Source organism: Callionymus lyra, chromosome 4, assembly GCF_982586985.1.
Source record: "Callionymus lyra chromosome 4, fCalLyr1.hap1.1, whole genome shotgun sequence".
Classification (NCBI taxonomy): domain Eukaryota; kingdom Metazoa; phylum Chordata; class Actinopteri; order Syngnathiformes; family Callionymidae; genus Callionymus; species Callionymus lyra.
Window position 1 is genome coordinate 24,113,831 of NC_141821.1, and position 25,332 is coordinate 24,139,162.

A 25,332-nucleotide genomic window follows, 5' to 3' on the forward strand; every position below is an offset into this window, starting at 1 on the left:
GAGATTTTTATTTGAATGGTAACTTGCTAACTTATTGAGCTGATAACACTCCTTACTGGAGTCACTTTGAGGTGAAATGTACCAACCTGTAAAAACACGTAAGTAAGTAAGTAATTAAGTAATTAGTATTTATCGTTGTATAATATGAAAATGTATATCTTGATTCTCTTTATCCTAAATTGAGGAATCATGAGTGGAATAATGTCGCCGTCCAGTGATTCCGTCCCCAGGGGGCTTCGGCGAAGAGTAGCATGGCCTCAGCTTATCGATTACTTGGCGAGTGGAAAACACAAATAATTACAACCTTGTTTTTCAATTACAGTTATTTACTTTGTTCTCCAACAAAAATCCAGTTAAAGCCAGACAGTGTGTTAAAAAAGGAGGCTCTTCAGATTTGGAAATGAAAAGAAAGTTCAGCTACTATTTGGCTTCTGATGTCAGGGGTCATGTTTGGATAAAGTAAGTATTAGGACTCATCATCCAGAGTAATGGATAGAGACGAAAAGTGGATATGACTTGTACTGTCAAACTTTCAACAACATCGTAACAGGAACTGTTTTTTAAAGTGCAGCTTCTTCACCAGAATCAGATAAAACCTTGGAACAATTTCCACAGTTAATATTCTTCAATTATTGCTGCCATGTTTCCAGGGATGCCTCTCTTTAGAGATTTACTACATTTGGGATTCTCTAGTTTCTTAACACTTTGAACTCTGATCATGGACTTAATGTTCTCGGATTTTCTGAATGCAAATCCCAACTGGGCCCTCAAAAGTACCATTAAAGCTCCGCAGCTATAAAACCTTCCCCTGATCCAAGACAAAGTCTCCTCATTAAAGCTCTTCAGAAGAAAAGATCTCTGCTCTCTGGAGATTCCCGGTCATGATAATGGAGACCATGAAAATATATTTGGGGACAAATAAGCTCCAAGATGACAACAGTTAGGAATTAAGCATCACGTCATTACAATCATTATAAACACGTGTATTAATAATAATATTGATCAAATACTTACCGAGGATTTACATTAATTTAAACAGATATACGTATAAGAGCCAAATTACATTATTCATTAGGATAAGCTCAGAAAGGTCATCGAGTTATTTAAACCGTCTCTTCTTCAGGTGCAGCACAAGTTGACACTTCTTCCTCCTCAAACATCTTCTACTTGCTTCTTGAAAATGATATTGCTATTAAGAGACTTAATTCTTAAAGACTTAAAAAACTTAATTCAATTTCTTCTGTCTATTATTGTTATAAACATAAAGTAAGTGATGCTTTTTAAATTATTTCCTGTGATGATGTCATTTCTTCTATACGATAGAGGGGAAGCCAGATGTGTCAAGATCATGTCTCGCCACTGAGCTCAGGAAGAGTCAAAGAAAAATATGAGTTACATATTCGAAGCAAACTTTCATTTTAGCACCAGAATCAAAAGAAAATAAATCAAATGTACAGCAGTGAGTTGCAGTGAGTTGATCATGTCATCACTCCTAAATAAAGGAGCCTTTGTACTAGTCCATGGTTATATATTTAGAAGAATCATTCGCTGCTGCCATACATTATCTGAAGTGCACCTCAGGGTGGTCTGGCACATGTTCTTTGCCTCGCTTTTACTCAACAATTCAACCTCAAACTTGAATACAACATGTGACATCACAAGCACAGCAGAGTAACAACAATGTTCATGGGAGCTTTACAACGCCACACACAGGTCTGGCATGTGTACTACATTGTTTATTGTTCCTTCAGGGGAACAGAGGTGTTTATTATGCATCATGGTTGGTAGTTGAATCAGGATCACAATCATCTAATATGCTGTACATGCACCGTTTCCATTCCTCAGTAAATCAATGACCCTCTTTTGTACATGGTTTTCCATAAGTGCCAGAAGGCTGTGTGACGATTAAGGGAAGCTGATCTCCAGCCTTGTAAATCTGCATGTTCATGAACATCACCCAGGATTAAACTCTTTGCTCTCAAGAACTACCATTTGAACACAACTCCCCGAGGGGACAACAGCAAGCGTCTCATCTGATACTCCTCACAATGTTGATGGGAGTTGTATTTTCCTTGATTGCCATGAAGGTGGAGGGAATATTTCTCCGCAGATGTGCCGGATAGAAAAAAATGACACCAGCTTTGATTCATGTGCTGCAGCTTTCGAGGAAATGTTCCTTATAAAGATGTTGGATGGTAGAGGAGGATGTCGAGGGGGGCGGGAGACATCTTATAAAACAGATCATTTTCAAGTTAAGTTGTTTGGCTTTTTTGTCTCATTCACAGCGAGAATGAATGAAGGTTTGAAATGACTGATTTAGATGCAACAATAAAGAAAAAGAAGAGGAGATTTTTAAAGATTTTAAAAGTCCAGGTAAATTGTCCTGAATTTTTCTCCCACTGGGTATTTGTTGCAATTGCAATTCTCTTCAATCGTGTGCAATATAGAATAAAGAGCCGGCTGTCAAGTCCAATAGAACCAGTTACCGGGAGATAAATAATGAGATCAGCTGCTGAATTAGATATTCTGGATTATATTCTGTGGTATATAAACGACTGACAAAATGTCCCATGATTTCGCAACAGCAGTTCCAACAGTAAAAGAAGAAATCTGTTTTAATTCCCTAAAAATAATGAATAAAAAAGTACTGAAAGTACAGTGAACTCAAGTTATATGGGGTCTTAAGTGGTTTACATTTTGTAAACTTGTAGTCAAGCCCACCTGAGCCGAGGCTAACAAACTAGCAAGAACAGAGACCAAAAAAATAGATCCAAGATAGATCAGGAGAAGACCAAGACCTTTCCAGCATCTCATGATGGCATATCTCAGGCTTTCTAGCAGGTACATGCTGAAATGAAGTTGACATTCAAATACGAATTTAAAATTAGCAAAATAAAAATGTAACATCCAAAATAAATCCTATAAAGAAACATTATTAGTCACTTCAATGTGGACTTTACCATCTCAAATGATGTCATCATATAGGACACCTTACACCAGAACCTTCTTAAAGTCTATTCAAACTGAAGTGAAGTAGTTGTGGCCTCATTATAAGAAGCAGGGGAGCTGCCTTGAAGGATCAGGATGTCGATGTCCACAGTTTGGATGGGAATGAATTGTTCAGTTGAGTTTTGAATGTTGTTTGTTTTGACAATACTTTTTTTTCAAAGGAGGCGGAAAAGTGTCCTGAAGCCACCGTGCAATGTTCTTGGAACCTGGGGAGAGGCACAGATTGAGAAGCGGCGCCAGTCTTGGCGAACAGCAGGGAACGGAAACGCAACAGCAAATGTATTTTGGTCGAAGGGCTAGAAACACAGGGACTTAAGGGGGCAATACATCCCCAATAAATTGACAAGACGAGAGTGTGCTCATCACTTCAGAGTTCTTCTGTGCATTTAAACGTCTAACAGATGGAAAAAAACATTGTTTGATCCTCACTGCCTGCAGCGATGTCATCATGGGAACAAAAACATCACATAAGACGTCTGCTCGCTGTCACACTTAAGCTTCAAATATGATCATCAGCATGAACATCAGGTCTTTATTGTAAGAAGACACAATAACATTTGTTAAAGATTTGTTTTGAAAGATTGATCGTTTTAGAATGTAAGGTGAAAGAAATATTGTCCAAACTGAGTCCACATTTTTGCAGTTAACTAGTAAACAACATTGAGTTTTTTTGTTATGTTTGATGCAGTATTATTGCACATTTAGCTTCTACACTAAAATAAGTAAATTTACCCTGTATTTTTATTTTGTATTCATCGTGACAATGCGGAAGGTTCTGCGAACGTATTAGTTCTAAGGGAATATTGCCCCGCCATTATCAGTTAAGTGAAGGAAGGCATATCTAAAATCCAGGCGGGAGGTCTCTCAATATTTATGCCCTTTTCATGTTGGAACAGTCCACCAACACACACCTTCTAGGCATTTGTCAAACTACTGAGTTCCTCCAGAGCAAAAAATACAGAATGACCAGTTTGGAATAGCTGTTTTTGCATAGCTCGCCAGACACTTGTTTCCAGGAACTGTCTATTTGCATTTAAGAATATACTGCATATCCAACCAGGGTGGAAGAATTATTCAACATACGTTAATAAAAAGGTTATATTTACCACTTTATCAGCACAGCAGCAGAAACATCAAAGCATCATTGTAAGCTATCTATAGTTTACATAGGCTTGCTTTGCTGTCATAAAAGTGGGCCAAATATAGTGAAGTTTCGTGAGCTCTGAATATAATGCAACACACTTGTGAATTAAACCATTCGCTTGAGCATATAAAGAACGCAGTTGAGTTCATAAATAAGTTCTATGCAAAAATATTACTGTATCTCAATATCATGTACATGTTTAATATGTAAAAGAACAGCGTCTGTGTTGCATAGATTAACTGTTCAAAAATAATTGAAATATTAACTTCTTCTACTTGTTTAACAATGGTTTAAATCAAGTTTTTAGGCTATTACTGCCGTCTTTTCTTTGGCTGAATTATCTCTGCTGAATTTCCCTTTAGACTCAACAGATGAGCCACTTTATGGTCCAGACATCACGGTCATTCCTTTTCAGTACATTTAAAAAATATTTATATATAGATTTATTTTGTTTCTTGTTGCATTTCTTATCTATTTTCTCTTAGCTACACATTTAAAGAACATATACTGTATACCAAAGAACAACAGCTGCAGTTCCAGTGTTTGAGCAAATAAAAAAGGCAGTATGATGTTTTTTTTTCTCATTTGGCAGCTGCAAAAACATAACATAATCCCCATCCCAATCCCTCGCTGTAGTGCCTGTCAACCCCTCGACATCCCTCAACCTGAGAAAAATCACACGTCAAAACTCGACACTTGCTTCGACTACTCAGTTGCAGTGATGGAGAGAACACAACAACCCTTTTAGCAAGTTGGAGCGATCAGTTACTGCAGATGCAACATGAAAGAAGTAAAACTCAGACATGACCAGAAACAAAACCTAGTGTCTGCAGCATGTACTGTATGTTTGTATGATAAGACATGTGTGACTGGGTACTGGATCATAGGAGGCATCCATCAACACATATCCAACTGACAGAGGAAAAAAAAAAGAAGTTTCCTCATGACTCGATAGACGAGTCTGTGATAGCATGGAGTGCAGTTCCTGTTCAACCTGTGTTACTAGTTGACTACTGGACCACAGAGAATGTGGCATAAATCTGTCACCAGAGGTCCCACAGTATCACGGGATCTGGGCAGGACATGCCAGGAGGAACTCAGAGACAGTGACTCTCGATGGAGTTAAATGTGGGTTAAGGGTCCCAGAGGGTGGGCACAACGACGGGTCTGCCTACTTAGAGATCCCTCAGAGACTTTCAGGGCACGGGTGTTATCAGACTTCTTCTCTGTCTGGGGTCACCTGGACTACTGGCTGTCAAAGATGCTCAGACCGGGATACACTCTGCAGTTCTGTCGTCGGCCTCCTTATTTCTTCCGTGTTCTGTGAATCCGTGTTCAATCTTAAGCAGCTCTTTTGCCCATTGTTCTCTGAAAGAGTGGCTCGTTCCTTAGCTCTGGATCTTCAGAGATTTCAGACCGGGAAGAACTTTATAAAATAAGTAAGTATGTAAGTAATTTATATTTATAGAGCACTTTTCCAGACCAGGGTCACAAAGCGCTTAAACAATCAAAACAATACTCAATAAAATATATACTTAAAAGGTCAAGATAACACCGAGAACAACAAAAGAGTTGCAGAAAATCAAGGAAAAGCCTGAACAAATAAAAATGTCTTAAGATGTTTCTTGAAGGAGTCAGTAGATCCATCAAACGCAGAGGGAGAGGAAGATCATTCCATAGCTTAGGAGCAACAGCCTGGAAGGATTTCTCTCCTCTGGTCCTGAACCGTGTTTGTGAGAAACCATTAGAAGATTCTGATCCACAGACCTCAGAGGCTGGATCATATCAGTGATGTTAGGAGGAGTCTGACCATGAAAAGCTCTGAAAATAAGAACCAGAATTTTAAAGTCGATCCTTAAAGAAACTGGAAGCCAGTGAAGAGATTTAAGGATCGGAGAAATGTGAGTTCTCCTACTAGAGCGGGTCAAAATTCTCTCAGCAGAGTTCTGAATCAACTGCAGGCAAGACAGATCCTTCTTGTTCAGACATGAAAACAAACGGATGCATTATGGATTATAAACTCCAGATCATGTTGTGACAACATTTTCCTAAATTTAGAGATTTCTCTCAGTTTGGAAGACTGACCTAAGTCACCCAAGTACTCATCCTGGAACCTTATCATCAGGAGCAGTAACCAGAGTTTCAGTTTTGTCAAAATTTAGCTGCAAAAAAATTAACTAATAACTGTATAAGTGAGTCCTTTGCTTCCCTGAAAGCATATTTTGCATCACTTAAGTAAAGATGCTTTAAGATTATAGATTATGTGAGTTTAAGAGAATTAAGAGAATCCCACTCTGGTCCAAGTACAAGGTTAATAACACAGTATGTGTCTTTAGTACCTCCAAAAAGGAGTTAGATTGAGGTTGAATTAGGGTCTCAGTCAATTTCTTTAGCATCGAGCACTGAAGTAATATTTCCTTGTAAGAACAGAGGTTTATAAAATGTACTATCATCTGACATAGACAAGTAAACTAAAATATTTCTGAAATGAGCACAGAAAATGTGCAACTGGGCTTGATATTGGATTCTTCCTCACCTCTTCACTCGGAGTGATTTGTTACAAAAATATTGTCACAGCTGCCGACAGACAGAATGAGAAATGAAGAAAGAAAGAGAGTTTTAAAATATCTGAAAGAAAATACAAAGGATATAAAAAAGGTTATGTTAACATATCATAGTGTTTGACATAATTCAATTATGCCAAAGAAGAAACTGAAGATTGACTCTCTTCCTCTGCTCAGATGATGTACAGGGCAAAGTGCTATGTGTGTGTAGATCTTCTGAAAATCCACATTCAAGGCTGTTATTTAACTTCCTCCCTGTAGGTCGACTCATTGTCGTCCATAATCAGTCCCGCGATGCTGGTGTCGTCAGCAAATTTGACGACTGTGTGAATGGGGGTGCAGTCATGATGAACAAAACAGAATTGTCATTTAGATAATGCATCAATTCTGCATGATCCATCTCATTTTTCATGCTTTTACTCAGGATCTCCTCATGGTTCGGCTCATCACAGAAAACAGCCAAACAAGCCATTTGAACAATTTAATCAGCCCTGGAGCAATGAATCACCGAGCGTCGTTAAAAACTAAATTCTGCTCTTCAATATATCAGATTAATCTCAGGGGGTCATCTCTGGAAGGACACAACTACTTTCGCTACATACAAAACAGAGATTTTGTGTCAGTTGTGCTGTCGGGCAGAATCAGGGCGAGGCTGGGAAAACCACCTGCTTGCTCTTCTGCCTCAGTCTGAGTGGCTGATGAGTTTGAAAGTGGCACAATAAACAGCTTGGGTCGTCTACAAACACCCCGGGATAGGAACGGGTCACAGCCAGTAGGCGACAAGTCATTTAAGGCCTCAGTGACTTTACACCTGCTGGTGCGTGATCAAGTCTGGTTGTTCAACTGGAGAGGGGGCTAAAGAGAATCTTAAATAGTGTTGCAGCAGAATGAAGATATGATGTTTGATTCCTCTGACGTCTTCACAGAACGAGCGCCTGTTGCCGCCGGGAGGAAAAACAATACCCTGCTATCTGCAACAATGACTTCGTGAGACTGATTTGATTCAGTCACAGCTTCTTTTTCAGCCATCAGAGGACTGGACACATTATTTTTTATTACTATTTTTTAATTGGAATCTTACTTCCTGCAATCAAGTTTAGCGAATATCTGACTTTATTATGATTATTACAAGGTACTAGTAGTAATTGTATTGCTGGGGTTTTATCTGTTTCTGAGGATGTTGTCTCACTTGACCTCAGTAATGATGATAATGTGGATGATGACATTAAAATAAAAACTTGAATCCTGGAATAGCTTTCGAAAATCGAACTCAACTTTGCTGTCAGTTTTTGCCATTATTTAAAAAAGTAACTCTAAGACATATTTGTCCATTTATTACCAGACTCAATGAGCTTATACAAGCCTGAACCTCTACACAGAGAGCAAAGCATGCTGGGTCGTGGCGTACCTGGTGTCAGGAGAATGACCGAGGTAACGATCAGCGAGCAGATGACCAGAATGACAAGGAGGGCGATCGCTATTCCCTTCCAGTTCCTCTGCGGAGGGTTGCTGCCCACCAGCTCCTGAAGGGACAAACAAGGACAGACATATTGTTCAGACTCAGTTGTTGGCTGAGAGGCATTTTTGCTTCAAAACACCTAATGTCAATCATCGAATCGTCGTCTGGGTAACTTCCTTATTTGACACGCAAATGCCTCACGATGTCAAGGAGAAGGGAGGAAGGTGCGAGTGAAGAGGATAATGATGTTAATGAACAATCGTGAGACAGCTGTCACCCTAGAACAAAACTGGTATTAAAAATGGAGCTGGAAAAAATATGTACAAGTTAATCACACACTTGACTCCTGAAGGGAGAGATTATATGGGAGGTACAGCAGTGACACAGAGAACAAAATCAAAACAACTTAAAGGGCAACTAATGTGAAAACCAAACTCTCCTGACTCACTCACATGTTTCAAATGCTAAAGTTTTCCTCTCAAAGATGCAGTAAGTCTCTCATCGTGACCAGGTTTTGAAATTATTAATTTATTAAGTTTTCTCTGAAATCTCAGCGAACAAGAAGTTACGAGAGCGGAGCCCATTATGACGCAATCATGGCTTCACTCCTCCTCCAGCCAGCAACGAGATGAGTCCTTCGGGATGGATGATGTGCGGTGACAAACCTTGATGTTTGATTAAACACAGCATAGTTGGAGTGTTTGGGGTAAAAAAAAAATCATTTCCAGAGAAATGAACTGTTTTCATTTTCAGTGGGCGGGGCTTAAGAACATTTTCTAATGTAAATATAAATGAAAAGAGAGTTTTGTACAAACAGACACATACTGATGAGTACTATAGAGGTCCAAGATCCATTAAGGAGACACTTAAATCAACACTTGAGTTACCCTTTAATACAATACTGTTTGAAGTTGATAAAGTTCTCAATAAGTTAATATTGAAAACACCCCAGGGTCAAACAGAGCCTTAGACTCTGCTGATGTTTGCATAGAGAGAGTGAATAAAACTGGACCATGGAAGAAGAAAGAAAAACTGATCACAACTTCATTGAAATACACCATCAGTCTGCTGCAATAAAAGAGAGCTGCCTACTCTTCTGCTGTATAGACTCTAAGAGAGTTCATTCACTGTACTCCTCAAAGGAGGGAGGCAATCACATAAAAGATATATATTTTTAAGAACTCAATGCTTTTCTTCTCCTCCATCATTATTTCCAAGGCCCAGTTAGACAGTAATATTTCATATGTAATCAAAGCGTCCTTCATAATGTCTCTCAGCTTTGGTTTCTTTTTCAAATATCTATTACTAAATTACATAGATATGATTCGAATGATTTTTTTTTCCTCTCTCTGTGAAAGATATTTAGTTGATATAATCATTTTATTGTATATTGCAGTTGTTACATAACGTTCTAGACTTTAACTTGGAACTTCAACAAAATGTTTCTTGGAAATTGTGATTGTATCCTTTTTCTTCTGTTTTTCAGGAAAACTGAATGCACTTCTCGGTTATATGTGACAGCTCAACTAAGAAAATCAAACCTTTTCCGGGAGAAAACGTTCACAACTAGACCCGGGCCTGTGTTAAGACAATGTGCTGCTAAACCTCACAGTGAACCCTTGACAGGTGCAGGCAGGTGTGCACGGTTGGGGATGATTGAGTGGCGGGTTCTCAACGATAAGGAGCGTCTCTACCTGGAAGAGTCCGCCATAGTATTATGTGTTCTGACCAAGGTTTTACTTCAGTTCCATCTCTTCCATGTGTTTTTCTAGGATCTTTCTGTTTTCCATAATGGCAGTTCCTGACGTTGTCAGTGTCTTAAGTTACTCCCTAGTCCTAACCTATTTCATTTAGAGAGTATCCAATGGGGCTCTACCCACTGTGCTCTAGTTAGGGATCTGATCAGAGCCAGAATCAAGTATGGGTCCAATCCAGCCTCTCAAAGTTGGATCAGGTAGCGATGAAAGAAGTCAGATCAGCTCGTGAGCTTTAACAGCTTTAACAGCTTCTTTGAACGTGTTGAACTAGACGATCAATAAAGGTTTGTTAGATTTCACTTTCGACGAGGAGTTATTGCCCAGATGACCTACTATGACCTTCATAAAACCTACATCCTCTATTCAGTCTGAACCACAGAGATTTGAAGCCCATTTAAACTGTTCTTAAAATTCTAAAAACTCATTTCCAGACCAAAACTGAGTCTGAAAAGATTGTGATGACAGACGGGAGGCAGTTGGCACAAGGTGAACGAAAGGTCAATAAACAACTCTATGAGCGTGAGAGGAATCCAACGGCAAAGTTCAAGGATTGACCCCATGAAGACAGAGAAGCCACGGAGAGAGTCTTGGGTTTCAACTAATCTCCCCTCGATGTTTTCTCTTGGCATTTATACTAAATCACTTAAGTTACGACTTTCTGCACTGATAAGTCAAACACTATCTCCCTTATTTTCTTTGTAACACTAACTTCTTCATCCTTTTCTGTAGCATTATTTTCGAATTAATTAATAATTGAATATCCAAATAGATACTTTATTGATCCTCCAGAGGAGAAATTATTTTGTCCAGCAACAACAACACATCCATCCATCCAAACAAATACATAAATACATAAATACATAAATACAAAACACATAAATAAATAAATATATAAAAAGTTGACCACAAAAAGTAAAAGTACATGAAAAGCATGAGGGAGAGTTCTATTGTAGAATCAGGGCAGAAGGAAGAAAGGACTTCTTAAGTGCATGCAGTGCATGGAGAGGAGCCTGTTGCTGAGCTGCCACAGTCTCATGCAGGGGGTCTCCTGTATAAGAGCCTTCATCCTTTTCTCCAGCACTGCTCCCACAGAGTCCACATTTTTCCCCCATCACAGACACACTTTTCCTGATCAGCCTCTCGTCTCTCGTGGTCATGCGGTCCAAAAAAAATCACATCCCATATTATTTCTGAGCCAAAGAACGTATCACGCTTGTTTGTGATACAACATTTTAAACCATTTGACCGAGGAGTTCGTCTCCAGCCAGTCCGTGTGGAGTTCCCGCGTTTCTTCCGCCTGGTTTGTTTGATTTGTGTGTGAATGTATTCCAGTCCATTACAGGCGTGCTGTGAGGGCAGCACCATTAGCTGACCTTCCCACACTTAATCACATCTTTATAAAATGGCATAAAGATAAGAGCCAGTGGCAGAAGAGCAGCAGGCCATGCAACCACCGTGGAAATGCATTCACTTGATTTTATTGGCTAGAGTTTCTCTGGAACCTGCTTCCCCAGAAATAAGAGAGATTCCCAGACCTGAAGACTAGTTTAAACATTGTGTCTAACAAGAGGGTGATGTATTCCTATATAAAAATGGTATCTTTCAATGAACTAGAGACACTGCATAAGTAAAAGACCTAAAGACCATCTTCTTTTCTCGTGTTCATTTGGGGTTTCATCAAAGTTCTACAAGTATACACTATTTTCTATCTTCAACAAACTAAACAATTCCCTGTAATTACTGTCCTGAAACTGGCATTGAACCCTCAGGAACCCGGTCGGAAAAACCTGCGGTTCCAGAAACTAAGAGCGTCAAAAAAAACCTTGTTTGAATGAACAAGATCAGTTATTTTGTGTTATATACTGTATATAGCCTTAAAGAGGAGTGGTGGGTTAGTATTCTTTACAAAATAAATTCATATTTTAACTCATAAATTGCACAACTAATCATCATCAAAAATAATTAAAAAATCATGGCTGAATATCAAAAGAAAAAGACTAACGGCTGGAGCATTTTTAGGTAATGAAAAAATTGACATTTATTATTTAACTTTTTAAATCTTTGACACGTCAAACACTTTATAACTGAACTCTTCATGGCACATTTATGGGACCTAAGAAGGCTGACGCCTGCAAGAGCTTTAGAAAGAAAGCCATGGAGACAGAAGAGGAGAAGAAAAGAATGGAAAAGAACAAGAGGAAGATTTTGTTTGCTGCAGCGGCCAACACCCAGCGTCGTTGGTATTCACTGTCACCTTAGATCAGTACTCCGTGTTGCATATACATTAAGAATTGAAAAGTATTCTCTTTCGCCGTAGTTCTTATCTATCAGGCCTCGCTGCCATCACACACTTGTCGCTCCCCTCCAGCAAAATAAATTGCTGTCATGGAAACAATATGCAGAGACACTTGTCGCTGGTTCCTGGAAATGAAATGCCCCGAACACCCAACGCTTTCAGGCGCAGAGGTCTAATAAAAAGAGGCTGCTTCTGCGGTTGATGTTTACCTAGGCTAATGTATTCTGCTCTGCAGTTTGCTTGTTTTTTTTCAGACAAAATATGAGCATTCGAAAGGGGTAGAATAGCAGCTCTTATCAGTGACGCAGCTGAAGTGCTCTCACAACGAAGACGAACCTGGTCGTTATGAGCACTTATGAAAAAATACGGAGGACACATTTTTTTTCCACTGTTCAGCAACAAAAGGAAAAAACCTTCAGCTATCACAAGTATTAAGGAACAAAGAATTCAAATTTGATGGGCACATTGTGTTATGAAAAGGAAATTCATGATCAAAGTAGGCATCAGTCGCCTTTTCACAGAAGTTAAGTAGTTCAAAAGAAACATTCCACATGAAACAGAGTCGCACCAGCGGAATCTTTTCAGCAAATCATTTGGGTTTTTTCTCACAGAGAGTACAAATCAGGGGACCATATTGAGACATTAATAAAAAGTACAATATAAAATATAAACAAATATTATTACAAATATAAAAAATAAATATATAGATAGATATGATGGTTCATATGAACATGCCATCATCTCCAAGATGCATATGTGCTGATGAAGCTTCATGAAGCAGTGTCATGTTGTTCAGAGGTCAGTAGGTGGCGCCATCAGTTTAAAAATGATGTGATGTTTCATTAGAACAGTTGTTCAAAACAAATGGCATCATGGCTCAACAATGGAGTCTCACTTCTCCTCTTTATACACAGCCCTTGGAGATGGAGACTTCCTGGATTAATGACGCTGCGTGACAAACCGCGATGCTTGACCAATCACAGCAGAATGGGCGTGGTTATGTTAAACAAGATTTTAGCTCGAGAAAAACCAAGAGTTTTCAGTAGCGGGGCTTAACCACATTTTATAATTTTTCTATTTAGAAATAGTTTTGTTACATTATAACATCCTCCCACACTTCAGCTATAAACAGTTTTGGTTTTGGATTGACTTACAAATAAAAAGGCCAGTCATAGTGCATAAAAGTAGCAAATAATAAATGACTCTTGAAAACATATGTAGAATACAAAGTACCAGTGAGACGCTTTAAAAAGAATAATATACTGATCACCGAATGCACATCTTTATAAATGCATGTTGACTCCCTGTTTATCCAGATAGTCTTCACCATTCATGAGTCAAATGGAGCTTGTAGCACGGTGTCCTTTAGCAGCTCATCTTCCTCTCAATTGGCCCCTGCTCAATAAAATGCTGTGACCTTGTGTCGCAATTAGTTTCGCAGCAGTTAATTGGTTGGCCGGGCAACCGCAGCATTACATGACGTTGCTTGGCGACCACCGATGAATCTGTGTAAGCGAAACAAGTAATGTGCTCCTGAAGGAGAAAAGGAGCTCGATAAATAGTTAATACCGTATGTGAGTGGCGTATTTAGGGGCTGTAAATATCCCCATAATTGAAATAACACACTGTACGGGATAATGACCAGCAGCAAGTGAAATTCACTTCATCATCCTGCGGCGGCTCGCTATATGCAAAACAAGCTCTCGAGGCAGACTTTTAATTGGGCTGTGGCATTTGAAAAGAAAAAAACAAACAAACACAGAGAGCTGTGGTCAGATGGAGGGCTAAATGAGTTGACATGTTGACCAACAGTGAACCACACAAACAGTTTGTGTCATAATGGGTAAATGTTTTGAGGATTGAAATCTTGAAAAAGAAATGTTCTGGGTTTTTGTTGAGCTTTATTCTGTGTTTGCAGCCTCCATTTCTTTTTTTCTGCTCATGTTTGTCCTGGAAATGGATGCCTATTCAAAAATGTTTGTGTCATCTTTTTAAAGTATAAAAGCCTTTTTATGTTTTGATGTATACACACTCTCATCTGCTGCTTGGATGTGTGGTGGAGTTGTTTATTCGATGGGCGGTGTGTGTGCCTGGATGGATGGGAGGATGGATGGAAAGACGGGTACATCTAATAAAGGTCAACTAATGTGTGTATTTAAGCGTGTCTTAAATAGATCTTGGAACTCTATTGTACTCATCAGTATGTGTCTGTTTGTACAAAACACTATTTTCATTGAAAATTTGAAAATGTGCTTAAGCCCCGCCCACTGAAAACACACCGTTTTTTCGGAAGACACTATCTTGTTTACCATGACCACACCTACTCTGCTGTGATTAGTCAAACTTCAAAAGGGTAATCTCCACCTTTAAGAGACTCATTGTCTAAACAAAGCGGGGCATGATCACACCTGGCTGGAGGGGGAGTGAAGCCATTATTACATCATAATGGGCGTCACTCCGGTAACCTCTCGTTCGCCGATATCTTAGACGGGGGAGAACTTTATAGAGTAATAACTTCAAAACATGGTCAAGACTTCAACATTTGAAACATGTGAGTCAGGAGAGTTGGGTTTTCACATGAGTTGCCCTTTAAGGAAACAAGCTGGTTCAATGATCTATTCCTTGGAAGTCAGGACACTTCCTGCTCCAGGGACTTAACAGGAAAATACATTATAGGCAGTGCTGCACGTACAAAAAAGATGCTTAGTCACTGCCACTTGGGAGGAACGGAGGATTTGTGTTAGGTCTTTCTGTGTGTTTGAAAATGGATCAATCGTCTAAGTATCTCTTCAACACTTCAGTGTCGCCATTACACGTTAAAACATCAACGCATTCTTGCTTATTCGGTGCGGAAAGACAGTAGAGACTTTTGTAGACTTCAATTTACACTCCAACAGCAAGTGCTTGCTCAGAGTAATCACGCTCTCCTCCCTCTCACTTGCTCAAGTCCCTGCCCTGAAAGCGTGATGAGCTCCCTCTGTTCAAACAGCTTCCAGAGTCCAGAGACGAAGTCGAACAGAATCTAGAAATCCTCTCTGGTCGCTGAGACAACAGACAGGTTTTGCCACTACTTTTTACAACTGCCCTTTTTCAAAAATAGTATTTTAGCTCTTCATTGCACTTCTGGACAAAGGACTCATTAAAAAAAATTAAATAAAATGTAGAATTCATGAATAAATCATAGGTATTTAAAAAAAAAAGATGCATTATTTGTCAATGATTTGAGTGTATCTTAAATTGATCTTGGACCAGTATTGTACTCATTAGTGTGTGTCTACACAAAACACGTACACATCACACACACACACACACACACACACACACACATCGGAGCACTGTCAGGATGACTCATTATGTATTGGATTTAGACAGATTACATGATGAAGACAACACAAACACTGCCACCAGGGACACCGGGTACCAGGATCGGATCAATGCATCTCTAGTTCAGACAGGTTTTTCATTCATCTATCGGACAAAAGAGAGGTGTCACAATATTAATGTCAGCTGCACTTCATTCATTTGATCCTTTAGTTATTCTAATTGGAGTTTGGAAAAAAGACACTGAATGGAGGAACTTGGCAAAGTCTCTGGTTTACATGGCAGGATGGAAAGACTTGGAAGCAAAAAACATAGACGAAATACTGTTCACGACGATTATGACTGATCTCGAACCACACTGTAAAATATTACAATACTATATTACGTTAAAATAATGGAATGAGATCATTAGAGGACTCTTCCATTATTCTCAAATTGTGCGTTTAACTCGCATCGAGTTCACATTGATTTGAATGAATTTTAGATTTCAGTTTGAATTTAGGATTTTTGTAAATTGGGAATATAAACAGAATACAATGATTCGAATAAATACCTCAAAGGTTAAATTCTCTACTTTCTAGATTAGTGATGCTAGAGTAAGGCATGTTGAAAGGAAATGTACCGCCCTGCATCATATATTTTCTTGGTTAATTTTGTCAAAATAACAAATTCACTTGACAGGAAAAAACAGAATGTGAATGCATTGTGAAGACAGAATGCTTTTTCTAGTCAAGATGTCTTCACCTGCTCTTTCAAATGACATCACATCATCCTAGACGATTTAAAAAAAATGCAAGAGTGGAATGTAACCGATTTCTTATAATTATCCACCAGGTGGTTTCACACACCATTGTAGGCTCAAATATATACATTATTATATATTCAGGATGTATTTCCGAGTTTGATGTGTCACTGGTTTCAAAGTTCTGAAATTCTTATTTCAACACAATCAGAATATTTGCAGGTGAGCACACAGTCAATGGGTTCTTGAAAGCCTTTGGTATTTCACAAGCACGATTGATTGTTCGCTGGAAAAGAAAACTGCACTCTCCGCTTTTCTGCCTCGCGCCTCGGTTCTCCGGCTAAAAAATACGCCGAAAGAAAGTGCTCCGGTCTTTGACAAGCAGCGAGCAGTTTGCTCTGCTGTCAGGCTACCGGCGCAGGGAGAAGTCGATGGACTGTCTCCTGTGAGAGTCGGCGGCGAAAGAAATGTAAGCATTAGTGGAGGCATCAGTGTCTGACTGTGAAGACAGGTTAGAGCGACTAATCTGTCTGACTGATAGCATCGCTGATTATAATCGAAAACAACGGCTGGTGTAGCCCCGAAAAAGAAAACACAACCAAGTTTAACGTTAACTTCAACACCGTGCAGCTTGGAGAGCGATACGACTCCTGTTTCATATTCCTCCACAGAACCAGAGGCGATGTGAGCGACGCCTGCTGTGACTAACTTTAACTTTTAACACTGCGCCTCAGCATCTCTGGCTGCTGTTTTGACAGCGCTGGCTTGTCAGCGAACTGTCTGCAAAAACAAGTGTCAAAAACAAAAAAGTTTTCACAGAAGCAAAGTAGTTTTTGTGCAGTACACTGTATACTGTTGTTGCAAAATACCTGCTTTAAAATTAATCAGATTTCTTAATGGAGCAACTCTTTATATAAGGTTATTGAAAATAAAAAAAATAAGTTAATTTTCCTGCATCAACTACAGAATTAAAGATATAAAGTTTGTATATTATATCATATTGCAGTTGTTACTACTAGTGAACTTATCATAAAATATAAAAAACAGTTATTTTAAATAGGTTTGCTCTAGTTTCCTTAAAAAAGATCTAAAATAGAATCTTTAAATTAAAACAGAACAATCACTTCTTTAAAATTAAACAATCTTGTTCCTTTGCTGGAAGTAGAACAAGTACAAAATCTAAATATAACTTGCCTAAATTTCACTTATCTTAGTTATTATTGTTATTAGCGATAAAAGTGAAAAACTAGTTCATTTGGTTTAATAATGACAACTTAACCTGATTAAATGTATTGGAAGCTGCTTTTGGTGTGTTTTAAGTCTGGACCTCATCCATCTGTCCTAAGACAGTAGAGGAGAACTAGTTGAATGTTCCAGATGGTGTATTACTTCAGTTAACTTACTTCAGTTCATCGTCACACAATGTAACTCAAAGATAGAAGAATGACTATCTATCCGTCAAGTGCATCCAACTCATCCCATTTAACAGTCTTGTGGTTAATCATGAATAACAATCACCAACAAGAAAACTAAAATACTCAAGGTCTAAATTGATTCTTTGAATAACTATTTGTTCCCTTTCAAGACAGACATCCGGCCGAAGGTCTACTTTTTATCCATTTATTCGACATCTCCAAGGTGAAATTCTGCCATACTTACCAGGTTTTTGAGAGTGTGGCCGCCGTCTGCTTACACTGCAGCTCGGCAGTGACGCTATGATGCATGTGCTACTCTCGGTTGAGACGGTAATTCAATGAGATGCCTTTCTCCTATAGAGAAATTTGCATTAAGGACATAGTCCTGACAGGACAGATGGAGATGTGGAGGCGAGTTTTTTGTTTTGTTTTCTATTCTAGTTTATTTATTTTGTTCTTTTCTACTTTCGGAAAAATTGTTCACAGTGGAGCACAGGTAACAAGTAAACAAACGCCAAATCACACATAAAAAACAATGAAATGAGAATTGAAAATTGAGCGGTTCAGTCCCTCTAGTAACTGTATGATTGTTGAAAACAATAAATGTTTCACATGCTAAAGGCTAATGTGAAAACCCAACTCTGTTGACTTATTTACATGTTTCAAATGTTATTACTTTATAAAGTTCTCTCCCGTCTGAAATCATGGCGAATGAAAGATTTTGAGTCTATTACGAGGAAATACCAATCCCAGCAGAGTGGGTGTGGTTATAGTAATCACAATTTCATCTCCAGAAAAACAAAGAATGGCCAGTGGGAGGAGCTTAAGCACATTTTCTAATGTAAATATTTCAGTTAAAAGAGAGTTTTATACCAACAGACAGACACTGATGATACAATAGAGGTCCAAGATATATTTAAGATACACTTGAATCAACACATCAGTTGCTCTATTTACACATGATTTTAGTTTTAAAGGCAAATGTTGGTTTAAGTGTCTCTTATATTTATCTTATAATAAAGATATTTACATTAGAAAATGATCTTAAGCCCCGTCCACTGAGAACGCTTTCTCCAGCTAAAATCTTGTTTACCATAACCACGCCCACTCTGCTGCCCTAAATAAAAATGTAGTTCTAGCTTGTTATTGTCACCTCAGCAATGAAAGGAGTGAAAACTGTGACCAGTCTAGAGTTCAATTACAGCGCAGACCAGTGGGGAGCGGCCGCACTCAGGCATGTGCTGATGTCAATATGCACGAAGACAAAATGCTTAACAAGGTTTTTGTTCAATCGGCTGCTGGGGTCAATAGTCGATGTCAATTACTGGAGGGCTGAGCTATTGATGTTGCTCCGTCTGCCTCTTCGTCCAATTATGTGCAACTCAAACAAACTGCTCAAACCTACTCACAGTAAACTCCTAATGAGACCTTGTAATGTTTGCTGTAAATCAAATACTACTTACCATAGTTTTTACAAAGATGTTTTTTCCTGTAGTCGTAATTTAATTAATGCTATAAACTATTGCTCGGAGATGGTCAGCAACGGTCAGTAGACCACAGGATCTTTGATGAGTGATGAAAATAAGATTGTCTGGTGGGCTCAGGTCGTCATGGTGACCACAGAGACGCCTGGCAAATCATAACAGGGAATTTAAATCAGAATGACTGACATTCTATGACTGTGCTCCATGGTTTTTGGAGGCAATCTGTAATCCAAACAAAATATTCTTCAGTTATTCATCGGGAAAAGGTTGTCGTTATATAAGTTATATGGGTGAAAATCTTTAATTATCTGTTTTTGGAGATAGTTTAATACATTTTCTAGATTGGATACATATTTGAGGAGTTAGTTATTTGGTCTCAGGTATAATCTTTGAAGCACAGACATAAACAAAGATATTTGTCTTCCACTTCTGCTGATCTTATCAGGTGGCAATATTAGTTTGGCCATGACCTAAAATGAACGGTTTTCATTAAAGTCTAATATCTTGATCAAGCAGTCAGCCCGAGAAGCGTTCTCTCTCAAATTGATGCAGCAGCAGCAGCAGCAGTGGGTAGAGAACATTAACCGCTCGCTCTCCAGTGCACACATTGTAATGTGCTCAGACAACAACAGAGGCACATCTCTCTTCCACCATTTTTCTGCACAATAAAAAAAAATCACTTGCTTTATATATACTTGCATTTTCAAACTGGAGGGCAAATATTACAAAACACCTGAAATTACATTTAATGAAGCTCTCAACATGAATTACAGCTGAACATTAAATTGCCTGTTTTCAAGTTCCATTGTGTTTTTTTCTCTCTCATTTTCCAGTTAAGCATATCAAGCTCTGGCAATATAATTGTAATTTCCTCAGAGAGGGAAAATAAGTGAGACGTATAATATGGTTCAGACATGTATGGCCAAGGACTCGCAGAGATGTCTTCTTTGCAGCAGGACATCTTCAACACAGCAGTTGTTTCTGCTTTTTGGATACAAAATAGGCTGTTTGGGGAATGACGGTGCAAAAACTGTTACTGTGTTGTAAAAAAGATGCTCAAAAAGAAGAGGCTCTGCTCATTAGATCAATGAGTTAGTTTGTATCATGGCCCTCAAAGCGTATCCAAGTTCAGTATTAGTGAGACCAAAGCATGTGACTCCATTGTACGATGTCAGACGGTTGAGGAACAAAAGTCAACCCTCTGAAATGTTGTTTTTGTAAATGTTTATAGCTTTGAATGTAAGGTTGAGACAGAATAAACTAAAGAATATTTTGATAAAACTGTCCAATTATGTGGCCATTATTTGTAGATGCTCAGGAAAGTACCCCAGTCTATCAGAGGGCACACAAAGACAGACAACCATTCACACACACACTCATACCTATGGAGAACTTCCCCAAGTTCCCAATCAACCTCTGTATGTTTTTGGACTGTGGGAGGAAACCAGAGTGCCTGGGGTAAACCCACATGACATGGGGAGAACATACAAACTCCACACAGAAAGGTCACAAGGTGGCTCCGTCCTGACCTGGGAGCGAACCAGCAACCTTCTTTCTGCGCCCCCACACAACAAAAAAAATCAGCAAAACCACCAGTTGTGAATAAAAATCTGAAATATTTGCATCAAGTTGCAGACCCTGCAGCCTGTGGCCAAAACTGCAACAGTTGGAGTTGTGGTGATGAAAAAAAAGAAAAACCAGCCAATGAAATTCATGCACGGTTGCTGTGGTGTCTTTAAATGTACCCTCCCCTTGGTTGCCTGGCAACCAGATACAGACCTGACCCTTGTAATTGGGAGCCTTATTGATTTCCTGAACTGTCGTCACACGCGAGTCAATCCTTTTGTTTAGGAATAATTGCTCTATTAGAGGGTTTATTCCGTGACCTGTTGGGTATCACTGATCCCAGAGTTGTCCAAGTGTGAACCTGTTTTCATAGGTGGGCTCGCGGCACTGTAGAGGTTATCAGTGACGTGTGGTTAGGTTCATGGCTGGTGAGGCACAGTTGTAAGAAGTGAAAAGAACATCTTATTTCACTATTCATCCAACATCCACTGGTAATGCATCCTTTCTCATCATCATTCTTCATTCAATCAAATCATTTCTTCGGTTGAAGCAATGCGGCGAGAAAGAACCGCTCACATACGCCCCTAGAGGTGAGGCACGCTACAGCAGTGACTCACCAGCGGTTTATTGAGCGAAAAGCAACAACAATTCTCTCCAAAATACATTCAAAATATTACCAAGGCTGCAAAGTGTCATTAAATATAAGTATAAATATTTTAGTTCATATTAGTACTTTACTAAGGATGACTTAATGGACGCAGGTTTCATGACCCAGTGTGTATTGGGTTGTGCAGTTTCAAGTGAGGCACAGCTCTAATCACACAGATGTTTCTGTTGTGTATTTGATAGCCAAATACTCAACTCGATCTTCGCATTTTCCATTAATAAAATGGCGTTAATGACAATAAAACCAACTATTTTAGTAATTTGTTTTAATTTTCATCATGATGGCTAGTAATGCATGATCAAGGCTTCATAAAAACACGATCGTAGGTCACTGGGGGTCATTACACAACAGGAATTCAAGTTGCATTTATCGCACCGTGGAGCTTCATGAGGTAATAACATGTAGAGCTTTTATTGATTCGTGTCAGCTGAGATTAATCTGCAGCCGGTGGAAATGTTGGACTGCATGCTGATCACCACACAGGTAAACTATTTATCCTTTGATTCATATGTTCCTGTAGGTTGTTTGTTTTATTAAAATTGGGATCACATGTCGATGGGTTACGTAGAGCAAGTGCAAAAGTCCATCATTACTTCCATAGATAGCAAGAGAGCTAAAGATAGAAGGAGAATAAAGAGGTAAAGCAGATGTTATGAACAGTCAGATGGTAAAAAGAGAAAGACATCCAATGAGGTCCATGCGTGTGATAAATGAGTGTGACTGGAGAGGATGATGGACAGCTGTGTCAGCTGAGACAAGAGAAAGAAAAGACTAATAATAAGGTGAGAGTTTGTCACTTTGGTCTAGACGTCACGCCTCCACTGAGGTTGGTCACGGTCCATCCTTCCCTGGCAGAGAGAGGGAGAGACAGGACGGCATCATTAAGTGCTGGCATGAGCAGTCATGACTCAGCCCCTGTTGAGTTTTGTTGTGCGATCACTTCCGTTAGATCAAAGTGACAGCTCAGACCCCAGAGCAGCCACCTCTCGTCTCACTTTGGTAAAAGAAAAGAAAGAGTCGTCGGGGAAGGGATCGTTAAAAAGCTCGGCTGAAGATTGCTGAAAATGACTACATAGGACAAACAGAAGCTATTCGATAGCTTTAATGCACTAATGCGCTCTGCAGACATCGGCGAACACATTCCGAGTGTAATGAAATTGATTTCCAACATGTTGTTCGCTCCCTATCGGCAAGAAAACACATCAGTGAGGCCCACAAGACGTTGTTTTCTTATTGCAGACAATTGTTCTCCTTCAAGAGCGTGTTTGTGAATCCATAGCAAACTTAACAACGTGGCGGCGTGTCGTTCTGTAAAAGAGGACAACCAAAAAAAAAGAGCCTGCTGTGTATAGTATTGAGTGGCCAATGAATCACCTTTCTTTGTGGACACAAACAAAGAGTCCGATCTTTACACTTTACATAAACACACTATCAGGAATACTGGCAATGGAGGCTTAGTTCAAGACGATAATAGGAAATATTTGGGATGACAATGAGCACACACGTGTGATAACATGGGGAAAATAAGCTTCTTCTCAACAAAGAGAATATCCTGAGATAGAACATGTAGAGTAGTGCAACAGTGACTGGTTTTTATGTCAAAATAAACCTTTGTTTAAATGGAAATGTTCAAATATTGTGAAACATGATCATCTTTGAAAGCATGTTTTGTTACTAAACTCACTGCTCAGAGGGTTTTAAGATAGAGGAGAAATCATTACATGGTAGCGATGGGTCGAGCAGCACCGGCGCATCGGCGCATGCATCGGGTTCAAATAACAAGTGCTTGTTTCCGTGCTTGTATCGCTTCAAGAAAAGTTATAAGACCAATAAAGCTGTTGCATTGCTCAGCACTGAGCAGCTCCGTCGTTAAAATCAGACAGAAAGAAAGAAAGAATAGGATCAACAAAGAGAAAGAAAAGATCCGCGGCGAGGGATTATTTTGATCTTGTAAGGTATTTTATTTTACTATTCAGATCTGATAACGTTTGATCTAAATAGTAAAGTGATTTATAGTGAATGGCAATCCAATATTCTTCAGGTTAAATTCTGCTTTTGCTGTGGTGAACTATAATTTCTTCCAGCCTACATAGAAAAATGTTTTATATTTATTCAGCAAATCAGTTACAAACGTGTACATTATTTTAAATTAGGTTAATTGATTTATTTTTTATGTCCTTTTATTTTGTATTCTGCATTGTTGAAATGATGGTAATAATAATAATATAATAATGATGATGATTATGATGTATATGAATGTAAATATAAATAACCCTTCAGAGTCACATAGTGCTTTACATAAGAAAGGTAAAAACAACTGCAGTAAATATACAAAACATTGTTATGATAATTATCAAAGCTTAAAGTGAAAGTTCACCCAATATTTAAGTTTCACGTATTTTCCACTCGCCCTCATGTAAACTAAGGATTTGGGATTATTTTCAGAGTAATCTGTTCTTTTTAGAGTTATAGACAAAAATGTATGTACATTTTAATTAAGCGACTGGAGCTCAGTTGTCTTCGCCTTCATCTTCGTCGAAAAAGACACTTAAAAACATCCAAATGCTTCCATCTTGCTCATCTGTAACGTCCCTCTTGGATTGAAGCCTTGACATAAGAGATTTAGGCTGACGGTCTGGTATCATCCACTGAAAACAAGCCAAAAATATAGACTTGTTTAATGTTTTTCTGATCAATTCTTGTCATGTTGAGGCTTTAATTCAAGAGGGACGTTACAGACGAGCACCAAAGAGGTATTTGGAGGTTTTTAAGTGTCTTTTCGGACGAAGATGAAGACAACTGATCTACATTAAAATGAACATACATTTTTGTCTATAACTCTAAAAAAGAACAATTACCACGAGAATAATCCCAACCCTTAGTCGACATGAGAGTAGAAAATTAGTTTAGTTTGAATTTTGAGTGAATGATCACTAACTAATGTTTTATTTATAGTTCAAAGAGAAAGAGAAAGTGAACATTATGAAATTATATTTATTTTAAAAGTCAAAGGGGTTTTGCGGCTCCAAGGGTTTTCTTTTATGTAGGAAATGGGTCCAAATGGGTCTTTGAGTCGTTAAGGTCGCCGACCCCTGATCTATGCAAAGACCTTGAGAAACTATTCATTTTTTATATACCTGAAGGAAAATATATACTATAGTGTGAAAGAAATATTGCTTTATTACAATATTAATGTGTTTTAAACTGCTTACTGCTTTATCACAATATTAATGTGTTTGAAACTGCTAACTGCTTTACTACAATACTGATGTGTTTGAAACTACTCACAAGATGTAACCCATGAGGGGTCAACTAAAGGGCAAGTGAAAAACAGGGCGTTCCCTTTCTTTGGTGGATGATCTACTACGCCTGAACCACGCGGTGCACCGTCAGAGGGTCTTACAAACCCCTGGAAGACCTCTTTTCCACGAGGCCGGGAGTCGGACATCATCTACCGGGAAATCGGCAACGGCATCCAAGACCAGATCGACTCTACCAGCGAAGAGATTGAGGTCAGTAAAGATTTTCTGACAGGAATTGACGTGGAAATAAGGGGACAACGTATAAGTCCGTCCACGAGATCACTGGGTGATCAAGGAAAATAGAAAAGAGTAAAATCTTCTCTATTTAAGGACGTATTATTGTAATACGAAGTGTTATTGTTACACAAGGAAAATTGAAAAGAGTAAAATCTTCTCTGTTTAAGGACGTATTATTGCAATATGAGGTGTTATTGGACACCAGGACCATTTTCTCACTGAGAGGTTGTTAGGATTCTTGACGGTCGAAACCTGGAGTTTACAAAACCATCATAGAAATTGAAAGTCTTCAGTAAAAGAAAGAATCTAAAACTGGTTAAACGGCTGTGAGTACAAACACCCAGGGGTGCCCGCCTCATTTGAGGTAGA

General features: G+C 38.8%; 1 protein-coding gene across 2 annotated transcripts in view; it reads right to left on the bottom strand.

Moving 5' to 3' along the window:
- dpp6a (dipeptidyl-peptidase 6a) overlaps positions 1-25,332 on the bottom strand; it is a 145,900-nt gene that overhangs the window by 53,120 nt on the left and 67,448 nt on the right. For both annotated transcript variants that reach the window (XM_087789270.1, XM_087789271.1), the window contains exon 2: positions 8,126-8,240. In XM_087789270.1, the coding sequence (XP_087645396.1) occupies positions 8,126-8,240 (115 nt within the window). The remainder of the gene's footprint in view (positions 1-8,125; positions 8,241-25,332) is intronic.